Source organism: Dendrobates tinctorius, unplaced genomic scaffold (genome assembly GCF_039654945.1).
Source record: "Dendrobates tinctorius isolate UK_male_01 unplaced genomic scaffold, ASM3965494v1 ptg000158l, whole genome shotgun sequence".
NCBI lineage: Eukaryota > Metazoa > Chordata > Amphibia > Anura > Dendrobatidae > Dendrobates > Dendrobates tinctorius.
In genome coordinates this window covers 23,141,298-23,165,252 of record NW_027361825.1, presented here as the reverse complement: position 1 = coordinate 23,165,252, position 23,955 = coordinate 23,141,298, and the positions used below count along the sequence as shown (strand labels likewise).

At 47.3% G+C, this 23,955-nt stretch overlaps 1 protein-coding gene across 4 annotated transcripts in view; it reads left to right on the top strand.

Moving 5' to 3' along the window:
- MEIS3 (Meis homeobox 3) overlaps positions 1-23,955 on the top strand; it is a 314,711-nt gene that overhangs the window by 287,245 nt on the left and 3,511 nt on the right. For all 4 annotated transcript variants that reach the window (XM_073549111.1, XM_073549110.1, XM_073549113.1 and 1 more), the window contains 4 exons: positions 2,631-2,776; positions 21,869-21,945; positions 23,391-23,449; positions 23,731-23,820. In XM_073549111.1, coding sequence (XP_073405212.1) covers positions 2,631-2,776; positions 21,869-21,945; positions 23,391-23,449; positions 23,731-23,820 — 372 coding nt within the window. The remainder of the gene's footprint in view (positions 1-2,630; positions 2,777-21,868; positions 21,946-23,390; positions 23,450-23,730; positions 23,821-23,955) is intronic.

Genomic DNA, 23,955 nt, shown 5'->3' with positions numbered 1-23,955 from the left:
GGGCCACCTCTCACTGTTTGGCTGTCCCTGAATCAGAAATTAAAAGGCTGCTGCTATTCTGTTTTTCATTTTACTTATAAATGAGTGTGCATGCAGTAATGGTGGGGTGGAAGCATGCATACACATATGGAATTTTTTTTAAAAAAGCATTTGCCACCACATTGATGGCACAATGAAGTTGCACTGCGTGCATGGTATTCTTATATACGTGCATGACTATGTACTGTCAAAGGCTGGAGGGCTACAAGGTCATGGTGCCGTTCAAATTGCCCTGTTTACCTGCATTACGTTGCAATGTAGCAGCAGCACAGAGCGATCTTTGGTCACGCAGCAGCACAGAGCGATCTTTGGTCACGCAGCAGCACAGAGCGATCTTTGGTCACGCAGCAGCACAGAACGATCTTGGGTCACGTGGTGTAGCAGCAGCACAGAACGATCTTTATTAACGCGGTGTAGCAGCAGCATACAGCGCTCTTTGGTCACATGATGTAGAAACAGCACAGAGCGATCTTTGGTCATGCGATATAGCAGCAGCACAGAGCTTTCTTTGGTCACTCAATGTAGCAGCAGCACAGAGCGATTTTTTTTGGTCACGCGATGTAGAAGCAGCACAGTGCAATCTTTGGTCACTTGATGTAGCAGCAACTCAGACCGGTCTTTGGTCCTGCAATGTAGCAGCAATACACAGCGATGATTGGTTACTCGATCTGTGTTGCAGCCAGAGTTGCCTAATATTCCCAAATGTAATGATTGAGCAGAATTAATCTAAGCCGATTGGATCGGTCCTCCACAGCGGTCCCATTTTCTCGTGTAGTCAACTTTGTTAAATTAATTTCCCACCCTGGTATAGGAGATACAGGTAGACATTATTTTACTATGGCTGAAGTATGATATACACCACTGCAGAGCTATAAGGTGGCATCTGTCGCAAAGATACACAAAATACTGACAAGAGCAAAAAATTAAATATGCAAAGATGCCAAGACTTAATTTTTCATTCTACTTTTCTCGTGCGAACTGGTGACCACCGGAAATAGGAGAAATATACCATTCCTCCCCAAATTGGATCTCGCTGCATATTCCTGACCCCAGGGTCATCTACCCAGGAGACAATATAATGAGCACCCCGCACCCATGTGTCTCCCCTACCTCGTATGACCCCAACACACATTGGCGCGTCCTCCTCTGTATAAGAAGCCTTTGTTCTCGGGTCTTCATAACTTTATGAAAATTCATCAGCCAGCACTGCATTTTGCATATGGGATCAGAAATGATAACGGGGCGTTGTGGAGGTGAGGGGAGGGAAGCAATACTGTGTAACACGGGGCCGAGCAGACGTAGGCTCTGATGCATAATTTACTTCCCCTCCAGGCAAGCTTTTAAGCCTCTCTTTTGCCGCAGGTTATAGGAGCTGAGCAGCTGTTATATGGTCCCCCCTGTCCTCCTCCTCTCTGATTTGTGTTTAGAAGACAGGAGAGATTGTGTGTGTGTGTGCGCGCGCGCGCGCAGGGCCGGGCTGAGGAGAGAGAGCCCACCGGTCCAGAAAGTGACATCTGTTCCAACACAAATGGATGAACACTGACCCTCAGTCTCGTCCTGAGTTTCTTTTGGACACATCTCATACTGGAATGTCACATCTTCGCTCATTAGCGGTGATGGATACTACGTTTACACGACCGTATTTTTGGTCTGAGTGCTGTCCGTGAAAAGAAACAGACTGCACTCAGACCAATGCTATTCCACGGGGCTGTTCAGATGACCGTTACGGTACCCAGTGAAAAAAAACACAGCATGCTCTAGTCTTTTCTGAATCTCAGATAAGAATGGCCCATTCAAGTCTACGGACGTGCACAAATAAATTGTATCCTGTACGGATCAACGGTGTAACGTCGTATTTTTACAGATACATTGATATTCTTTAACATTGGAAACTGTATTTGGACTTGTAAATTTAATCAGATGAAAAATGGTCTGTTTTATTCTGGATGAAAATCAGATTTTTAAAGGCTCATGTGAACTTGGCCATAATATGTTATAGGTAGAAGATTTCTGTATGCAGGACAGAAACCTGGGCAGATGCCTTCTAATAAAGTATCGAGACATTTGCCCATCCGTGACTGCCCCGGGCACAAACTCTGCCCTATAAAAGCTGGAGATCCCTGGAATTCCTTTATAGGACTCTTGCATCAGAAATAACTAATTAGTATATATGAGAAAAACATTTTTTTCCATTACCGTAGAACCACAGTTTATTTGTACGTGTTCGTTACTTATCACATCATATCTGTATATTAGCTTTTTGCATCATCCTAATCAAATGCTTATTTTTTGTAGTTGGCTAGCATATCTCCCAGGGACTTGTATGCATGCGGTGTGACTTCCACAATTCGTCATTACTCACGTGACAGCCCATTCTGATGGCTCATTTGACCATTATTTTTTTGCAGCTTTGTGCATGACGAGTTTGAAGACTGGAAATCATTGCTCCAAAAAATTGGGAAATCGGCCTGTGGAATATCGCAGGGTTTGCGCAGTTGGAATCGTGCGGTACACAAATGTTTTAACGCTTTAATATCTGGTATACTAATCTCCATTTTATTTTTTTGTGTTTTTTTTTTTCTGCCCTTTAGGTGACTGTCTAGACAACAGCGTGGCCTCACCCAGCACGGGGGATGACGATGAGTTAGACAGGGACAAAAAAAGGAACAAGAAACGGGGCATTTTTCCTAAAGTGGCCACAAACATAATGAGGGCGTGGCTATTCCAGCACCTTTCGGTAAGTACGTTGTTGATAATCATTCGCTTCTAGGGAAACATGGTTGTAGAATTTGGCATATAAATATCTAGAGTTGAGCTTACTGTTGACTCACTGTACAAGACTTTAAAGGGGTTCTTAATCAGGAGCGCATCACTACCCATTCTGTTTGCTGGGAGCAGTGCGCTCTGCTTCCCTTCCTGTTTACTGAGGAGCAGTGCGCTCTACTACCCTTCCTGTTTGCTGGGGAGCAGTGTCCTCCGCTACCCTTCCTGTTTCCTTGGAAGCAGTGCTCTCTACTACCCTTCCTGCTTGCTGGGGAGCAGTGCGCTTTTCTACTCTTCTTGTTTGCTGGGGAGAAGTTCCCCCTGCTACCCTTTCTATTTGCTGGGGAGAAGTGCACTCTGTTACCCTTCCTGTTTGCTGGAGAGCAGGGTGCTCTGCTACCCTTCCTGGTTGCTGGGGAGCAGTGTGCTCTGCTACCCTTCCTGTTGGCTGGGGAGCAGTGTGCTCTGCTTCCCTTCCTGTTTTCTGGGGAGCAGTGTGTTCTGCTACCCTTCCTGTCTGCTGGGGAGCAGTGCGCTCTGCTACCCTTCATGGTTGCTGTGGAGAAGTGCGCTCTGCTACCCTTCCTGTTTGCTGGGGAGCCGTGCGCTCTGCTACCCTACCTGGTTGATGGGGAGCAGTGTGCTCTGCTACCTTTCCTGTTTGCTGGGGAGCAGTGTGCTGTGTTACCCTTCCTGTTTTCTGGGGAGCAGTACACTCTGCTTCTCTTTCTGTTTGCTAGGGAGAAGTGCTCTCTGCTACCCTTCCTGTTTTCTGGGGAGTAGTGCGCTCTGCTACCCTTCCTGTCTGCTGGGGAGCAGTGCGCTCTGCTATCCTTCCTGTCTGCTGGGGAGCAGTGCGCTCTGCTACCCTTCATGGTTGCTGTGGAGAAGTGCGCTCTGCTACCCTTCCTGTTTGCTGGGGAGCCGTGTGCTCTGCTACCCTTCCTGGTTTCTTGGGAGTAGTGCTCTCTACTACCCTTCCAGTTTGCTGGGGAGCAGTGCGCTCTGCTACCCTTCCTGTTTGCTTGGGAGCAGTGCTCTCTACTACCCTTCTTGTTTGCTGGGGAGCAGTGCGCTCTGCTTCTCTTTCTGTTTGCTAGGGAGCCGTGGTCTCTGCTACCCTTCCTGTTTTCTGGGGAGCAGTGCACTCTGCTACCCTTCCTGTTTGCTGGGGAGCAGTGCGCTCTGCTACCCTTCCTGTTTGCTGGGGAGCAGTGCGCTCTGCTACCCTTCCTGTTTGCTGGGGAGCAGTGCGTTCTGCTACCCTTCCTGGTTGCTCTGGAGAAGTGCGCTCTGCTATCCTTCCTGGTTGCTGTGGAGATGTGCGCTCTGCTACCCTTCCTGTTTGCTGGGGAGCAGTGTGCTCTGCTACCCTTCCTGTTAGCTGGGGAGCAGTGCACTCTGCTGCTTTTCCTGTTTGCTGTGGAGCAGTGCACTCTGCTATACTTCCTGTTTGATGGGGAGCAGTGCACTCTGCTTCCCTTCCTGTTTGTCGGGGAGCAGTGCGCTCTGCTACCTTTCCTGTTTGCTGGGGAGCAATGTGCTCTGCTACCCTTCCTGTTTACAGGGGAGCAGTGCTCTTTGCTACCCTTCCTGTTTACAGGGGAGCAGTGCTCTCTGCTACCCTTCCTATTTGCTGGGGAGAAGTTTGCTCTGCTATCCTTCCTGTTTGCTGGAGAGAAGTTTGCTCTGCTACCCTTCCTGTTTGCTGGGGAGCAGGGCACTCTGCTACCCTTCCTGTTTGCTGTGGAGCAGTTCTCTCTGCTACCATTCTTGTTTTCTGGGGAGCAGTGCGCTCTGCTACCCTTCCTGTTTGCTGGAGAGGAGTGTGGATCGCCCACCACGACAATGGGGATACTCGGTACCGGGCCGATTCTTAAAGGGATGTGTCACAGCGGCAATGACCCGGTCTGTGGCCCTGGGCGTCCAATAAAAGGGGATATTTACAGGGGAAAAATAAAGAGTTTGTAAACTGTTCGTGACGCCACCTGTGGTTTCTGGTCAGAGGTGACCAGCGCTGCAGGGCAGATCCTCTGGGACTGATGGTGATGCAGCAGAGTTGGTATAGCTCTCCACAGGCAGAGCTTTGTCCCAGGGCAGTTGTTACAGAGAAGATGTTGTGTTTGATGATGATAGATGTAGCAGAGTTGGATAGGTGACGCAGGAATAATTAGAGGACACAACAGAGTGCAGTTTCGAAGCTTTACTCACAGTTCTGGCTGCGGCACAGATGCCCGCTTGGTGCCGTGTCCTCCAGGTGAGGGGTCCAGCAAACTCCCAGGTAGATCAGGAGACACCTTTCCAGGACTCCCTTCAGTGTGTGCCTTTCCTAGCCATCTTACTGTGTTGGTTTCTCGCCTCTCCTACCCAACACCTCACAGTCAGTGTCCCAGGCCAGCAGCCGCGGACCTTGTCGGATAACGTTTTCTCTGTGTTCCCTTGCTCCTCTATGGCTAACTTTCCGGCGAAGATAACTGTGGCTTGTGGCTGCAACACCTAAAAGTGCCTCTGCCTCCGGCTTGCCAGCTGAGTCTGACAATTATTCCACTGGACTAGGGGTCCGGTACTCCACTACAACCTGGTCTCTCCACTACTGGATCAGGCCTCACGGGTGGCATCCGCACGTCAAGTGCCCCTAAGACCCCTTCTGCTCTCTCTGGGAGCTTCTTTCTGTCTCTTTCCTTCTGCAGCTCCTCCTGACAGGGAGCTGCTTCACCACAAGTCTGTTACTTTCACTTTCTCCTCATGTTCTGCCTAACTCTGCACTGTTCTTCCCGCTTGCCTTCTGTTTCACCCCACCCACCTCCCAACATCCTTTCCTACCCAGCAGGGCTGCCAGTGAGAAGGGACAGAACCCTGCTGTGTGATATGTGCTGGGATGTAGGTGATGGAGTCCTGTGGGGTGCACCCTCCTTACCTGAGAGTTTTGTACCCACCGTTAAACACAGCACGTCCGCAGGCTTAAACAGAGCAAAACAGATGTTACAGGAACATACAAATTTTTTTTAAACAGATCTGTCAATAGGTGAACAATATTAAACGTAACTTCCCTTTATGGGAGGCACTTTTTCTTTAACGTTACAAACAAGAAATTGCAAGTAGATATCCCTATAAAATATAATACTTCACATTTAGTATAGGCTTTCAAGTATTATGCTTCCCAAGAAAAACATTAGCAGACATCATCATTAGCTCAATTATCAATAAACATTCTATACTCCACTAAAAAACATTCTTCATATCAAGTGCAATATAACAGTGCAAATGCAGTAAAACTTTTATTAAGCGCAACTAGGTTCAGTAAAAATTTAAACTGAGGTAGTCCTTCGTTGCACTTCACGTCCGGGGTGTTCTTCTTTATGTCCTAAGTGCAAAATGAAGGACTCGCTCCAAACCTCCAACGTAGGCCTTGGGCGGACTGCAAGGCATGGCTGGTCTCCTTCTAGGACCACATCTTCGTCCACACCAAACGGGTTTTTGTTGTTTGGTTTGTTGTACTATACACATTCTTAAAGGGATGATGTAAAACCAATAAGGAGCACCTTAAGAAGTGCTAACTATATACAATGAAAGTTTTGATCACTCACTGTTCATGATCTTATTATCTGTAAAACTTTAAATAGTTTAGAAACTTTAATTTTAAATAACATTATCACACATGCTTAACCAGTTGAACTTTATGAACTATGTACAGTCATTATTCAGGATTTCTTGAATTTTCTAGTGCTTTTCCTGTTTCCAGGGCAGCCGTGGCATAAGTTCAGGCTGCAGCGGAACCACCGGTAGGTCCCCGATGTCTGCCATCCGGTCTCAGGCTATAGCTGTTACTAACTGGCCGGGTGGTCGGACTGGCGGGGTATCATAGGGCCCTATGAGGGTGTCCTCAGCTACCGGGGCAGGATCGGTCGCCTTACCTCCTGCCTCTGTGTCTCTGGTGCTGGATTCCTCTGTCAGGGATGGGGATGCTGGACGCCTGGTCGTCTGCTGCTCCCAGGCTCTGCCAGTGAGAGTCGCTTTCCTGTCCGATACCACAGTCTTGTGGGACCTGAGTAGCCGGCGGTTCAGCTCCTCCACTTCAGCTCAGAGAACCTCCGGGTTCATTACTGGCGGTGAGTCGTCACTTTCCCTCCGCAAGCCAGGGCAGCTTCCTGCTTCCCCGCGCTCCGGGTGACCTCCACACGCCATCTTGCCAGCCGGGTTCTCTGATGCACCCCCTGGGGATTCCCGCTCTCCCCTCCCTAGTTGGTGTTTATTCTTATTTTTCCCGCCGCCACACAGGAGAAGGCGGACCTCCCAGTTTGACTGACATACCTTTCACATAGAAATACTGGTGAGGGGCGGCCATGTCTTTCGCGCTGTTTCTCCAGGCTTCGCCCAAGTGGGTATGCCCCTCTCCTCCTGCCCGCCACATGGTGTTGCAAATGGCGGCTATTTTACAGTTGATTACGATTTTAAGGCGCACAAAACCAGGTGATAACGGGTCGGTTCATCCAGTTTGGCAATCTCACAGTTCAATAAAGTCTCTGGCACACAGGACCCATTGATACCAGGCTTCGATATCCTGTTCGTGACGCCAAGTTGGATCACCCGCCAGGGCAGTGGGGATACTCGGTACCTGGCCGATTCTTAAAGGGATGTGTCACATCTCTCTGGGAGCTTCTTTCTGTCTCTTTCCTTCTGCAGCTCCTCCTGACAGGGAGCTGCTTCCCCGCAAGTCTGTTACTTTCACTTTCTCCTCAGTTTTGCCTACTCTACACTGTTCTTCCCTCTCCTTCTGTTACACCCCACCCACCTCCCAACACCCTTTCCTACCCAGCAGGGCTGCCAGTGAGAAGGGACGGAACCCTGCTGTGTGATATGTGCTGTGATTTAGGTGTTGGAGTCCTGTGGGGTGCTCCCTCCTTACCTGAGAGTGGGATACCACACCTCTGGGTGAGGTGCAGTACCTCTGTGGCGACTGAACCCTCAGGGGTGCCACAAGTGCGCTCTGCAACCCTTCCTGGTTGCTGGGGAGCAGTGTTCTCTGCTACCCTTCCTGTTTTCTTGGGAGCAGGGTGCTTGATGAGGAACAGTGCACTCTGCTACCCATCCTGTTTGCTGGGGAGAAGTGCGCTCTGCTTCTCTTCCTGTTTGCTGTGCTCTCTGCTACCCTTTCTGTTTTCTTGGGAGCAGTGTGCTCTGCTACCCTTCTTGTCTGCTGGGGAGCAGTGCGCTCTGCTACCATTCCTGGTTGTTGGAAAGAAGTGCGCTCGGCTACCTTTCCTGATTGCTAAGGAGAAGTGCGCTCTGCTACACTTCCTGCTGTTGGGGAGCAGTGCACTCTGCTACCCATCCTGTTTGCTGGGGAGAAGTGCGCTCTGCTTCTCTTCCTGTTTGCTGTGGAGCAGTGCTCTCGGGTACCCTTCCTGTTTTCTGGGGAGCAGTGCGCTCTGCTACCCTTCCTGTTTGCTGGAGGGCAGTGCACTCTGCTGCCCTTCCTGTTTGCTGGGGAGCAGTGCACTCTGCTGCCCTTCCTGTTTGCTGGGGAGCAGTGCGCTCTGCTTCCCTTCCTGTTTGCCGGAGAGCAGTGCACTCAGCCACCTTTTCTGTTTGCTGTGGAGCAATATGCTCTGCTACCTTTCCTGTTTGCTGGGTAGCAATGTTCTCTGCTACCCTTTCTGTTTGCTGGAGAGAAGTTTGATCGGCTACCCTTCCTGTTTACAGGGGAGCAATGCTCTCTGCTTCCATTCCTGTTTACAGGGGAGCAATGCTCTCTGCTTCCATTCCTGTTTACAGGGGAGCAATGCTTTCTGCTTCCCTTCCTGTTTACAGGGGAGCAGTGCTCTCTGCTACCCTTCCTGTTTGCTGGGGAGCAGTGTGCTCCGCTACCCTTCCTGTTTGCTGGGGAGTGGTGAGCTCTGCTACTCTTTCTGTTTGCTGGGGAGCAGTGCTCTCTGTTACCATTCCTGTTTGCTGGGGAGGAGTGCTCTCTGCTACAGTTTCTGTTTGCTGGGGAGCTGTGCACTCTGCTACCCTTTGATTGCTGGGGAGCAGTGCGCTCTGCTACTCTTCCTTTTTGCTGGGGAGGAGTGCACTCTGCTACCCTTCCTGTTTGCTGGGATCAGTGTGCTCTGCTACCCTTCCTGTTTGCTGGGGAGCAGTGCTCTCTGTTACCATTCCTGTTTGCTGGGGAGGAGTGCTCTCTGCTACAGTTTCTGTTTGCTGGGGAGCTGTGCGCTCTGCTACCCTTTGATTGCTGGGGAGCAGTGCGCTCTGCTACTCTTCCTTTTTGCTGGGGAGGAGTGCACTCTGCTACCCTTCCTGTTTGCTGGGAGCAGTGTTCTCTGCTACCCTTCCTGTTTGCTGGGGAGTAGTGCACTCTGCTATCCTTTCTGTTTACTGAGAAGTGCACTCTGCTGCTCTTCCTGTTTGCTGGGAAGCAGTTTGCTCTGTTAACCCTTCTTGTTTGCTGGAGAGCAGTGCTCTCTGCTACCCTTCCTGTTTGCTGGAGAGCAGTGCTCTCTGCTACCCTTCCTGTTTGCTGGGGAGGAGCGCTCTCTGCTACCCTTCCTGTTTGCTGGGGAGCAGTGCTCTATGCTACCCTTCCTGTTTGCTGGGGAGCAGTTTGCTCTGCTACCCTTCTTGTTTGCTGTGGAGCAGTGCGTTCTGCTACCCTTCCAGTTTGCTGGGGAGCAGTGCACTCGGCTATCCTTTCTGTTTGCTGTGAAGAAATGAGCTCTGCTCCTCTTCCTGGTTCCTGGGGAGCAGTGTGCTCCTGATTGATTGGATTGGACCAACGGTAATGTTGAGCCATTGGCCGTTTCCAGTGCTGCAAACAGAGGTTGCTTTGGTTCTGCAGAATCAGAGGAGCGCAGTGGAACTGAATCTAGCCAGATCCAGCAATCCAGTCATTTTCAAAGCAGCCCTTGCAAGCTACAGTTAGGTCCATATATATTTGGACAGAGACAAGATTTTTCTAGTTTTGGTTCTAGACATTACCACAATGAATTTTAAACAAAACAATTCAGATGCAGTTGAAGTTCAGACTTTCAGCTTTCATTTGAGGGTATCCACATTAAAATTGGATGAAGGGTTTAGGAGTTTCAGCTCCTTAACATGTGCCACCCTGTTTTTAAAGGGACCAAAAGTAATTGGACAATTGACTCCAAGGCTATTTCATGGACAGGTGTGGGCAATCCCTTCGTTTTGTCATTCTCAATTAAGCAGATAAAAGGCCTGGAGTTGATTTGAGGTGTGGTGCTCGCATTTGGAAGGTTTTGCTGTGAAGGAAACATGCGATCAAAGGGGCTCTCCATGCATTTGAAACAAGCCATCTTTAAGCTGCAAAAACAGAAAAAACCCATCCGAGAAATTGCTACAACATTAGTAGTGGCAAAATCTACAGTTTGGTACATCCTGAGAAAGAAAGCACTGGTGAACTCATCGATGCAAAAAGACCTGGGCGCCCACGGAAGACAACAGTGGTGGATGATCACAAAATAATCTCCATAGTGAAGAAAAACCCCTTCACAACAGCCAACTAAGTGAACAACACTCTCCAGGAGGTAGGCGTATCAATATCCAAATCTACCATAAAGAGAAGACTGCAAGAAAGTAAATACAGAGGGTTCACTGCACGGTGCAAGCCAGTCATAAGCATCAAGAATCAAAAAGCTAGACTGGACTTTGCTAAAAAAACATCTAAAAAAGCCAGCACAGTTCTGGAAGAACATTCTTTGGACAGATGAACCTAAGATCAACCTCTACCAGAATGATGGAAAGAGAAAAGTATGGTGAAGGCGTGGTACAGCTCATGATCCAAAGCATACCACATCATCTGTAAAACACGGCGGAGGCAGTGTGATGGCTTGGGCATGCATGGCTTCCAGTGGCACTGGGTCACTAGTGTTTATTGATGATGTGACACAGGACAGAAGCAGCCGAATGAATTCTGAGGTATTCAGATCCATACTGTGTGCTCAGATCCAGCCATATGCAGCCAAACTGATTGGTCGTCGTTTCATACTACAGATGGACAATGACCCAAAACATAAAGCCAAAGCAACCCAGGAGATTATTAAAGCAAAGAAGTGGAATATTCTTGAATGGCCAAGTCAGTCACCTGATCTCAACCCAATTGAGCATGCATTTCACTTGTTAAAGACTAAACTTCAGACAGAAAGGCCCACAAACAAACAGCAACTGAAAACCACCGCAGTGAAGGCCTGGCAGAGCATCAAAAAGGAGGAAACACAGCGTCTGGTGATGTCCATGAGTTCAAGACTTCAGGCAGTCATTGCCAACAAAGGGTTTTCAACCAAGTACTAGAAATAAACATTTTATTTACAATTATTTAATCTGTCCAATTACTTTTGGTCCCTTTAAAAACAGGGTGGCACATGTTAAGGAGCTGAGACTCCTAAACCCTTCATCCAATTTTAATGTGGATACCCTCAAATGAAAGCTGAAAGTCTGAACTTCAACTGCATCTGAACTGTTTTGTTTAAAATTCATTGTGGTAATGTCTAGAACCAAAATTAGAAAAATGTCTCTGTCCAAATATATATGGACCTTAATGCCCGTTTACATTTAGCGATGCACCAGCGATCCCGACCATGATACGACCCGGTCAGGATCGCTGGTGCATCGCTAAATGGTCGCTAGTGAGCTGCCAAACAGGCAGATCTCACTAGCGATGCAGCAGCGGCGGGCGGTCGCTCTTACCTTTCAGACGCGGCGAGGGTGACCGGCTTCCGCCTGCGTCCATGGCTCGCTCGTTGGCGCCAGCAGGAAGCCGACGACGAGAAATGGACCAGGCCGATCTCGCGCGATCAGCGATATCCAGCGGAGAGCCGGGTCGCAGGTGAGTATCACAAGTAGCGATATCACTAGCGATATCGCTGCTGCATCACAAAATCGGTGACGCTTTAGCGATATTGCTAGCGATATCGCTATGTGTAAAGGGCCCTTAACTGTATATATCAAGCACCGTGCTCTGTGTTGCGGAGACTGGCCACCCCTGATTGTCTTAAGCAGTGGCTGGCAACTTAAGGGCCTGTCACACCAAGCGATATCGCTAGCATCGCTGTAACGTCACTGGTTTTTGTGACGTTATAGCGATATTGCTAGTGATATCGCTATGTGTGATACTTACCTCCGACCGGCTCCCCGCTGGTTATCGTTGATCACGCGAGAACGTCCTGAACCGTTTCTCGTCGTCAGCTTGCTGCAGGGCTTCCTGTGGCGCCGACGAGCGACGCATGGACGTGGGTGGGAGGACGTCAGGATCGCCTCGTCTGACAGGTAAGTAGCGACCCCCGACCCCTGCTATGTCGCTGGTGAGATCTGCCTGTGTGGCAGCTCACTAGCGACCACTTAGCGATGCACCAGCGATCCTGACCACGTCATATCGCTGGTCGGGATCGCTGGTGCATCGCTAAGCGTGACAGTACCTTTAGGCTAGGAGCCATAAACAATAAAATTAAAACAACCTTCTGTTCTTGAGAGAGAGTTAAATTGCAATTGTTTTTATAAGCACACTAGATTATGGCCCGATGCTATCGCATCGGGAGGATGGGATAGCATCACACCTCTTGCCATGTTAACCCTCAACACACACACTCCTCAACACACACTCCTCTCACCTTTCACCATTTCCACTCACTCTTTCACTCCACATACGACCCCTTCTCTCACTTCGTCTCTCATACTCACGCCGTCATCGCCGCTGCTCCACGATCCCCGACATCTTCTTCCGCCGGCGCCATCCTGGATCCAGACGTTGTCCACGCCGGCGACATGTTCTTGCGGCGACGCCATCTTGACTATCGCGGGATTTCGCCAATCCAAAATGGCGTCGCCGCAAGAACATGTCGCCGGCGTGGACGACATCGGGATCCAAAATGGCGTCGGCGTAATCTCGCGAGATTTCGCCAACGCTATCTTTTTGGATCCCGAGTCGTCCACGCCAGCGACATGTTCTTGCGGCGACGCCATCTTGAATCTCGCGGGATTTCACGAAATCCAAGATGGCGTCGCCGCAAGAACATGTCGGCGGCCTGGAAAACGTCTGGATCCAGGATCGCGGCGGCGGAGGAAGATGTCGGGGCAGCGACGATGACGGTGTGAGTATGAGAAGCGGAGTGAGAGAAAGGAACGTATGTGGAGTGAAAGAGTGAGTGGACGTGAGTGGAGGTGAAAGGTGAGAGGAGTGTGTGTTGAGGCGGTGTGGTGTGTTGAGGGTTAACGTGCGTGTGTGTGTGGTGACGTCACCGGTTACAACTGGACGGAAGTTGTTACAACCGGAAGCTGGTTAGGGCATTTATTATTATAGATGATGAGGAAGAAGCCGTCTGTTGTTGGCGGTGATGGCGTGTAGAGGCTTCTTCAGCCAATGTAATAGATTTAGAGTTAGGGGATTCGTGTGTGAGACGACGGCGTTTATAAACCTTAATCTTGTCAAGTCGATGCTGTTTTTCCTCAGGAGTCTCACTAGCACGGCGTTGTTTTTGTCGTAGTGCTAAAGCTGCTTTCCTTTCACTGGCATTGGCATACTGTGCATCGGTATTGAATGGTGGTATTGATAGGGCAGAAACAGATTGCTGATTAGTTATGTCAGTGAACGGCATATGGGATGAAGTGTAGCAGTAAATTGTTCCACATGCTGATGTGGAAGCATCCTGTTGTGAGTCTAATAATAATGATGAGGAAGAGGCCGTCTGTTGTCGGCGGTGACGGCGTGCAGAGGCTTCTTCAGCCAATCTTATGGATTTAGAGTTAGGGGATTTGTGTGTGAGGCGACGGCGTTTATAAGCCTTAATCTTCTCAAGGCGATGGTGTTTTTCCTCAGGTGTCTCATTAGCACGGCGTTGTTTTTGTCGTAGTGCTAAAGCTGCTTTCCTTTCACTGGCATTGGCATACTTTTTGTTATGACTCATGTTGGCATAGGTAAAGGAGTCTATTTGGCAGTTATCTGGCAGTGAAGAAGGCGTCCTGGAGTATTGTAGAGTAAACAGATACTAATTGACCCTGTAATTGCCCAGCAGTAGTTATGAAGTGGTAGTGGCAAATTGGCCCTGTAGTTAGACACCGGCAGAGGAGCAAGGCAGCAGTAGTTATGGCGGTAGAGGCAAATTGGCCCTGTAATTAGACACCGGCAGAGGAGCAAGGCAGCAGTAGTTATGGCGGTAGAGGCAAATTGGCCCTGTAATTAGACACAGGCAGTGAACAGTCAGAGGAGCAAGGCAGCAGTACTTATGGCGGTAGAGGCAAATTGGCCCTGTAATTAGACACCGGCAGAGGAGCAAGGCAGCAGTAGTTATGGCGGTATTGGCAAATTGGCCCTGTAATTAGACACCAGCAGAGGAGCAATGCAGCAGTAGTTATGGCGGTAGAGGCAAATTGATCCTGTAATTAGACACCAGCAGAGGAGCAATGCAGCAGTAGTTATGGCGGTAGAGGCAAATTGGCCCTGTAATTAGACACCGGCAGAGGAGCAAGGCAGCAGTAGTTATGGCAGTAGAGGCAAATTGGCCCTGTAATTAGACACCGGCAGAGGAGCAAGGCAGCAGTAGTTATGGCGGTAGAGACAAATTAGCCCTGTAATTAGACACCGGCAGAGGAGCAAGGCAGCAGTAGTTATGGCGGTAGAGGCAAATTGGCCCTGTAATTAGACACCGGCAGAGGAGCAAGGCAGCAGTAGTTATGGTGGTATAGGCAAATTGGCCCTGTAATTAGACACCGGCAGAGGAGCAATGCAGCAGTAGTTATGGCGTAGAGGCAAATTAGCCCTGTAATTAGACACCGGCAGAGGAGCAAGGCAGCAGTAGTTATGGCGGTAGAGGCAAATTAGCCCTGTAATTAGACACCGGCAGAGGAGCAAGGCAGCAGTAGTTATGGCGGTAGAGGCAAATTAGCCCTGTAATTAGACACCGGCAGAGGAGCAAGGCAGCAGTAGTTATGGCGGTAGAGGCAAATTGGCCTTGTAATTAGACACCGGCAGTAAACAGGCAGATGACCAAAGCAGCAGTAGTTATGGCGATAGAGGCAAATTGGCCCTGTAATTAGACACTGGCAGAGGAGCAAGGTAGCAGTAGTTATGGCGGTAGAGGCAAATTAGCCCTGTAATTAGACACCGGCAGAGGAGCAAGGCAGCAGTAGTTATGGCGGTAGAGGCAAATTGGCCCTGTAATTAGACACCGGCAGAGGAGCAAGGCAGCAGTAGTTATGGCGGTACAGGCAAATTGGTCCAGTAATTAGACACCGGCAGTAAACAGGCATAGGACCAAGGCAGCAGTAGTTATGGTGGTACAGGCAATGCCAAGCGTCCGCACAGCAAGTCAGCGTGAGGTAAATGACGCAATTTCACGAATGCAAGATGGCGTCGGCGGACGTCGTTAACACCTCTTGCCATGTTAACCCTCAACACACCACACCGCCTCAACACACACTCCTCTCACCTTTCACCTCCACTCATGTCCACTCACTCTTTCACTCCACATACGTTCCTTTCTCTCACTCCGTTTCTCATACTCACACCGTCATCGTCGCTGCCCCGACATCTTCCTCCGCCGCCGCGATCCAGGATCCAGACGTTCTCCAGGCCGCCGACATGTTCTTGCGGGACGCCATCTTGGATTTCGTGAAATCCCGCGATATTCAAGATAGCGTCGCCGCAACAACATGTCGCTGGCGTGGACGACATCGGGATCCAAAAAGATGGCGTCGGCGAAATCTCGCGAGATTACGCCGACGCCATTTTGGATCCCGATGTCGCCCACGCCAGCGACATATTCTTGCGGGACGCCATCTTGGATGTCGTGAAGTCCCGCGATATTCAAGATGGCGTCGCCACAACAACATGTCGCTGGCATGGGCGACATCGGGATCCAAAATGGCGTCGGCGTAATCTCGCGAGATTTCGCCGACGCCATCTTTTTGGATCCCGATGTCGTCCACGCCAGCGACATATTGTTGCGGCGACGCCATCTTGAATCTCGCGGGATTTCACGACATCCAAGATGGCGTCCCGCAAGAACATGTCGGCGGCCTGGAGAACGTCTGGATCCTGGATCGCGGCGGCGGAGGAAGATGTCGGGGCAGCGACGATGACGGTGTGAGTATGAGAAACGGAGTGAGAGAAAGGAACGTATGTGGAGTGAAAGAGTGAGTGGACATGAGTGGAGGTGAAAGGTGAGAGGAGTGTGTGTTGAGGCGGTGTGGTGTGTTGAGGGTTAATATGTGCGTGTGTGTGTGTGTGTGGTGACGTCACCGGTTACAACTGGACGGAAGTTGTTACAACCGGAAGCTGGTTAGGGCATTTATTATTATAGATTCTGTCCATTTGTGATGATGAGAAAATCCCTTTTAAGGAGACGTACTTGTCCCTGTATCATTTTTGAAGGTACCCATTACACGTTATACCCAGTTACCAGCCTATCGAAGAGTTTTTCTAAAACCGCCAGAAAAATAAAAAAATACAAGCTTCTTTTCTGTGTTTTATTATTATTACAATTATTATTAAAAATAAAAATATTCTTTTTTATTTCTTTTGCACCCAGTTTACATTATTTCCTTGTTTGCAATCCGTCTCTGTGTGATTGATTTTTTTTTTTTCCAAGCAAGACTTCCCCTCCCCACTCTTTCGCAGGAGATATTAACAATGCAGACCCAATTAAAAATTACTAAAGTGCAGCATGAAAAGCTCAGAATCTCTGCTGTAACTACCCATGAAGTCGGCCCCGGGCAAAACCTCAGCTAGCGGAGTGCACAGAAACAATTAGTCAGAACAGGGCCTGTCCTTGCCTAGTTAAACAAAGCAGAGTTAATGAACGCTGACCAATTAGTTACTAATTGACGAAGCTATAAACCTATTAGAAGCTGGTAAACGGGTAATCAATTCTAGGTAATTACCCTGAACCTGCTTAGCGGCAGGCACTGGGGAGAGAAGAGAGGGAGAGTCAGCTGCTGAAAATCTCTGGATCGGGCATCGCATCACGCAGCCTTGATATATGCAGTTTTCATTGGCAGCTCTTCAAAAATTGTCAAAATGAATGAAAACAGAGGTTTGATTTTGGGGCAGGTGGTACCTATGTAAAGCAAGACCGTTTAAAACTAATCTATTACGTTATGGGCTACCACTTGCCCGCCACTGTGGATGTGTCGCCTAATGGCGAGCTGATCCTACGCTACTTATATAGTAAGTCCCAAAAAATGTGACCCATCCTTATCAAGAGTCGTTAGCATCACACAGGGTTGTCCAAGTCAAGGGCCCCCATACGTGGAGAGAAGGATGTCCGATCCCTTTTTTTATTTCAGGGAAAATTAGCCCCTGCCAGAAGAGTATGGCAGCAACTTTTTTTCCTCTTGAAAACATACGATTGTTCAAAAATTGATGGGTGAACATATAACATTGGTGCAACCTGTGCAGCTGCTGCAGGGGCCCGAGAGATAAGAGCGGAGTTGTGCATTTTGATAAGTTATTGGGCCCATACATTGATCTTACACAGTGGCCCTCTTCTGTCTATATCCGGTCCTTGCTTACATATACTGAAGATTCGGGAGCTGTCTGACGTACGAAGGTTAGGCAAACCGCTAACGTATGGGCAGCTTCCGAGCCTAGACTCACTGGAGGATCCTCTGCTGAACCGGTTCACACCTGATTCAGATATTTGGGCGCATACAAAAAATGGCTTTAATATATACAGTATGTTTTCAGAGTAGATATTTTTTTAGAGGTACAGTAACCCAGAATAGCTTCAGTGTTGCCAAAAAAACTCAACAATGTTCAGTTTTACCGTAATTATATACAGTGGGCACGGAAAGTATTCAGACCCCTTTAAAAACAATTTCACTCTTTGTCTCATTGCAGCCATTTGGTAAATTCAAAAAAGTTCATTTTTTTCTCATTAATGTACACTCTGCAAACCATCTTGACGGAAAAAAAACAGAAATGTAGAAATTTTTGCAAATTTATTAAAAAAGAAAAACTGAAATATCGTATGGTCATAAGTATTCAGACCCTTTGCTCAGTACTGAGTAGAAGCACCCTTTTGAGCTAGTACAGCCATGAGTCTTCTTGGGAATGATGCAACAAGTTTTTCACACCTTGATTTGGTGATCCTCTGCCATTCTTCCTTTGAAATCCTCTCCAATTCCGTCAGATTGGATGGTGAACTTTGGTGGACAGCCATTTTCAGGTCTCTCCAGAGATGCTCAATTGGGTTTAGGTCAGGGCTCTGGCTGGGCCAGTCAAGAATGGTCACAGAGTTGTTCTGAAGCCACTCTTTTGTTATTTTAGCTGTGTGCTTAGGGTCATTGTCTTGTTGGAACGTGAACCTACAGTCAAGTCTGAGGTCCAGAGCACTCTGGAAGAGGTTTTCATCCAAGATATCTCTGTACTTGGCCGCATTCATGTTTCCTTCAATTACAACCAGTCGTCCTGTCCCTGCAGATGAAAGCCACCACCATAACATGGTTCTGCCACCACCATGTTTCAACTGTTGGGATTGCATTGGGCAGGTGATGAGCAGTGCCTGGGTTTCTCCATACATACCGCTTAGAATAATCACCAAAAACTTCTATCTTCGTCTCAGCAGACCAGAGAATCTTATTTCTCATAGTCTGGGCGTCCTTCATGTGTTTTTTAGCAAACTCTATGCAGGCTTTCATATGTCTGGCACTGAGGAAAGGCTTCCGTCGGGTCACTCTGCCATAAAGGCCCGACTGGTGGAGGGTTGCAGTGATAGTTGACTTTGTGGAACTTTCTCCCATCTCCCTACTGCATCTGTGGAGCTCAGCCACAGTGATCTTGGGGTTCTTCTTTATCGCTCTCACCAAGGCTCTTCTCCCAAGATTGCCCAGTTTGGCTGGAGGACCAGGTCTAGGAAGACTTCTGGTGGTCACAAACGTCTTCCATTTAAGGATTATGGAGGCCGCTGTGCTCTTAGGAACCTTAAGTTCTGCAGAAATTCTTTTGTAGCCTTGGCCATGGCTGTGCCTTGCCACAATTCTGTCTCTGAGCTCCTTGGCCAGTTTCTTTGACCTCATGAGATTTTATATAGAAAGGTGTGTGCCTTTGCAAATCAAGTACTATCAGTTTAAGCTGGGCTCTAATGAAGGAGTAGAACCATCTCAAGGAGGATCACAAGGAAATGGGCAGCATGTGACTTAAATATGAGTGTCTGAGCAAAGGGTCTGAATACTCATGATGACGATGTGATATTTCAGTTTTTCTTTTTTAATAAATTTGCAAAAATTTCTACATTTCTGTTTTTTCAGTCAAGATGGGGTGCAGAGTGTACATTAATGAGAAAAAATGAAATTTTTTGAATTTACCAAATGGCTGCAATGAAATAGTGAAAAATTTAAAAGGGTCTGAATACTTTCCGTACCCACTGTATATTTAATCAATAACGATGTGTAGATTGGGACATGAAAAAACACAGTTTATCTGCACAATTCATGCTATCATTACCTATTAATTTGAAAATGGGGTAAATGGCAGGTTGAACGGTTTAGGCACTATTTTGTGTGATTTCTACAGTGGGGAAAATAAGTATTTGATACACTGCCAATTTTGCAAGTTTTCCCACCTTCAAAGAATGGAGAGGTCTGTAATTTTTATAGTAGATGCACTTCATCTGTGAGAGACAGAAATTAAAAACAAAAAATCCAGAAAATCATATTATTTGATAGTCTACCAACCAGTAAGAATTCTGGCTCCCACAGACCTGTTAGTTTTTTCTTAAGAAACCCTCCTATTCTGCACTCATTACCTGTATTAACTGTACCTGTTTGAACTCGTTACCTGTATAAAAGACACCTGTCCACACAATCAATGATACTCCAACCTCTCCACCATGACCAAAATCAAATAGCTGTCTATGGACACCAGGGACAAAATTGTAGATCTGAACAAGGCTGGGATGGGCTACAGGACAGTAGGCAAGCAACTTGGTGAGAAGGCAACAACTGTTAGCACAATTACTGGAAAATGGAAGAAACACAAGATGACTGTGAATCTTCCTCAGTTTGAGGCTCAATGCGAGATCTCGCCTCGTGGGGTAAGGATAATTCTGAGAAAGGTCGGGAATCAGTCCAGGACTACATGGGAGGACCTGGTCAACAACCTGAAGATAGCTGGGACCACAGTCCCAAACATTACCATTAGTGACACAAAATTTTGACGGGCACGGAAGGTCCCCCTGCTCACACCAGCACATGTTCAGGCCCATTTCAAGTTCACCAATTACCATCTGGATGATCCACAGGAGGCATGGGAGAAGATCATGTGGTCAAATGAGAACAAAATAAAACTTTTTGGTATCAACTCCACTCGCCGTGTTTGGAGGAAGAAGATGGATGAGTACAACCCCAAGAACACTGTCCCAACCGTGAAGCATGGTGGGGGAAACATCATACTTTGAGGGTGCTTTTTTTGCAAAGCGGTCAGGACGACTGTATTGTGTTGAAGAGAGGATGGATGGGGTCATGTATCACGAGATTTTAACCAATAACCTACTTCCCTCAATAAAAGCATTGAAGATGGGTCGTAGCTCAGTCTTCCAGAATGACAATGACCCAAAACACACAGCCAAGGCAACTAAGGAGTGGCTCCGTAAGAAGCATTTCAAGGTCCAGACCTTGACCAAACGGAAAATCATTGGAGGGAGCTGAAACTCAGTGTTACCCAGCGACAGATTAGAAACCTGAAAGATCTGGAGAAGATCTGTATGGAGGAGTGCGGGCCAAAATCCCTGCTGCAGTGTGTGCAAACTTGGTCAAGAACTACGGGAAACATCTAACCTCTGTAATTGCAAAGAAAGGTTTCCGAACCAAATATTAAGTTCTGTTTTTCTATTGTATCAAATACTTATTTCAGACAACAAAATGCAAATTTTAATTATGTAAAAATCATAAAATGTGATTTTCTGGCTTTTTTTTTTTAGATTCTGTCTCCCACAGTTGAAGTGTACTTACGATAACAATTACAGACCTCTCCATTCTTTGTAGGTGGGAAGATTTGCAAAATCGGCAGTGTATCAAATACTTATTTTCCCCACTGTAATAAACTAAAGAAAAAGTTATGAAGAATCCATAAAAAATATTAAAAAATGAAAATTTTCACAATCCAACTCCATGGAAAATTGAAAATCTAGTTCCTATCAGTTCAGTTGGAAAATGTATGTAAAAAATGTTTCACTTCTTCACTGCACATGCTTTAAGTGGGATCAAGTAGAGAAATGTGTTGTGTTCCCCATCATTTACCAGAGATGTAAATAAACCAGGTCTCGCTCTGCGATTCGCTGCAAAAAGTTGGTTACACAACAAATATCTGCGAATTATCAAAGCCCCAGATGGGTAACTCTTAACGACCATTTAGATCTGTGCGTTCTCCCGCCTCTTTGGGGGTTTTTTTGGCCTAAGCGTCTGTCTAGGCCTGAACTTAGGCCCTTCATCTGTCACTAAGCTGTCAAGCGAAGGTCTGTGTTTGACTGCAACCTAAGACCCCCAACCTCATCCATCATTGCCGACCTTGACAGGACCATGGAGCTTTTTTTTGTCATTTAAGGCCTCCTAATCAAGCAGGGGGCCACTTGCACATTTCCTGGGTCCCTGATAAAAAAGAAAGCCAGGCTTGTGTGAGTCCCATCTGTCCTAGATCTAGGAAGGATACTATGAAGAGAGAAAAAAAGGCCAAATCCTCCCCCACCTCAACCCTTAAGAAACCAGATGGTCCAACTTTTTATTAGAAGATTCTCGGATTATCTTCAGTTCATCAGTGGAAGGACTAATGGACGACCACTGCTTTAATAAACTGCTTAATTTGCCCATTTTACACACAAAAAGTATAGAAATAGAATCCATGTTTTAGGGACAGAAGGCCTGTGTGCATCCTGGCCTTTATACCCTAAGACAGGGGGCAACATTGCTGTATCATGCCGGCCCAGTCATCTTTAGTTAGGGAGGGGATGAAGCCATTTTTGTTTATTATTCCGCTTTATGTTTTTAATTGATAACATCATTTTTGTGTGTTTTTCAAATTCATCCAGATCCCTAATCATTTTTTTTCTCTCTCCTTATAAAGCATCCGTATCCCTCAGAAGAACAGAAGAAACAGCTAGCGCAGGACACCGGGCTCACGATACTACAGGTTAATAATTGGTAAGGCGCTGTATGAAACATGCAGTAAGTTGCCTCATTGGGGGTGACCCTAGCCTTAAAAGGGTTGTCCGGTGTTGCTCGCTTTCGCCATTAGAGGTGAGCAGTGCAGAAGACTTTACGACCCCACATACTGGTCAAGTTGAGATGAGCTAATCAGTTCGAAAACCTTTTGCTTGAGCATCGAGGTTAGTATTTTGTTTGAGAGCTGGCTCCTACCTGACTGCAACCATGACACCTCTTCTGTGCGCAACTCTTATGACAAAGCTAAATGAAAGAGGAGCCATAGATGCCATTAGGTAGGAGGCCGTGCTCAGGACTCCTGTTCAGCTGCCGCTAGCTTCAATTTGCTCATCCCCACTGCCAAGACATGGACGCCATCTGCAGATATCGTGCTCTCATCCTATTCGTTAGAGTAGGACACATGCACAAGCCTAGACAGATATTATTATTATTATTATTATTATTTATTGTTATAGCGCCATTTATTCCATGGCGCTTTACATGTAAGGAGGGGTATACATAATAAAAATAAGTACAATAATCTTAAACAATACAAGTCATAACTGGTACAGGAGGAGCGAGGACCCTGCTCGCGAGGGCTCACAATCTACAAGGGATGGGTGAGGATACAGTAGGCGAGGGTAGATCTGGTCGTGCAGCGGTTTGGTCGATCGGTGGTTACTGCAGGTTATAGGCTTGTCGGAAGAGGTGGGTCTTCAGGCTCTTTTTGAAGGTTTCGATGGTGGGTGAGAGTCTGATATGTTGTGGTAGAGAGTTCCAGAGTAGGGGTGATGCGCGAGAGAAATCTTGTATGCGATTGTGGGATATGTGGAATCGTAACACCATCGACAAGGTGGAAGTGAGCAACACTAGACGACCCCTTTACGGTGGCCATAAAAATTGGTCCCCAATACACAGCACTGTTAGAGGGTTCGTCCAGCATATCCACTGGACTGTCCACATTTTTCAGTGGGGGAACAAGATGACTATTCTTTCAAATCTATGATTTGTCCACCTAATGCATGCATAAGGTGCCTGAACACTTTGGGGAAAGGGGAATACCTCTTATTAACTCTTATCAACGCCCATAAGCTCTAAGAGAATGTAGACAAAACGAGACCCCTGTGACCGCAAAAGGTTAATAGATTTAGTAATGGGGATATGATAAAATTAACAATAAGGAATACATGGCTTCTTTCTTTTAAAAACAGCGCCACACCTGTGTACACATGTTGTGTGTGGTATTGCAGCTCAGACTTTCACTTTAATGGAGCTGAGCTCGGAAACCAGATACAACTCATGGACAGGAGATGTGCGGTTTCTGGATGAAAGCAACCATGTTTTGTTTTTTTTTAATCCCGGACACCCCTTTTAGATTTTATTTACGATCAGTTGTTTTCTAGACGTATGTCAACAACTAAGCGCTTGTTTCCATTTAATTTCAGGTTTATAAATGCAAGAAGACGAATCGTCCAGCCGATGATTGACCAATCAAATCGAACAGGTGAGAACAATATGGGTGGAATTATCTTTTGGATATTTGTGGCAGACTTTGTGCTGTCCATTCAGCAGAATTTGAAATTTACACCTAGTATAGGCAGACGTTAATTTAATTTCTGATTATGAGAAAGACGTCAAATCATAGTTGCCCACTACCACTTACGCTAAACTTGCTCCCCCTTTTCTTGGCACTTTTGAAAAAATGTGTCAAGAGGAGTAAAAAAGTTGCACCTTTTTGCACAAATCTTTTGCACTAAAGCTCCGGTCTTCTTTTTCTTAATACAGGTCAGGGTGGCGGACCCTACAGTCCAGATGGCCAGAACATTGGGGGATATGTCATGGATGGTCAGCAGCACATGGGAATTCGCCCACCAGGTGAGCACCGATGTATTTAAACCATGTACAATGATGGGGTTCATTCTAGTTAGTGGGGAGCACATAGCTAGGGGTAGATTAATGCTGTCTGCTCACTTGGATGGGTTTTGGTGTCTTTCCAAACCACAAGAATGA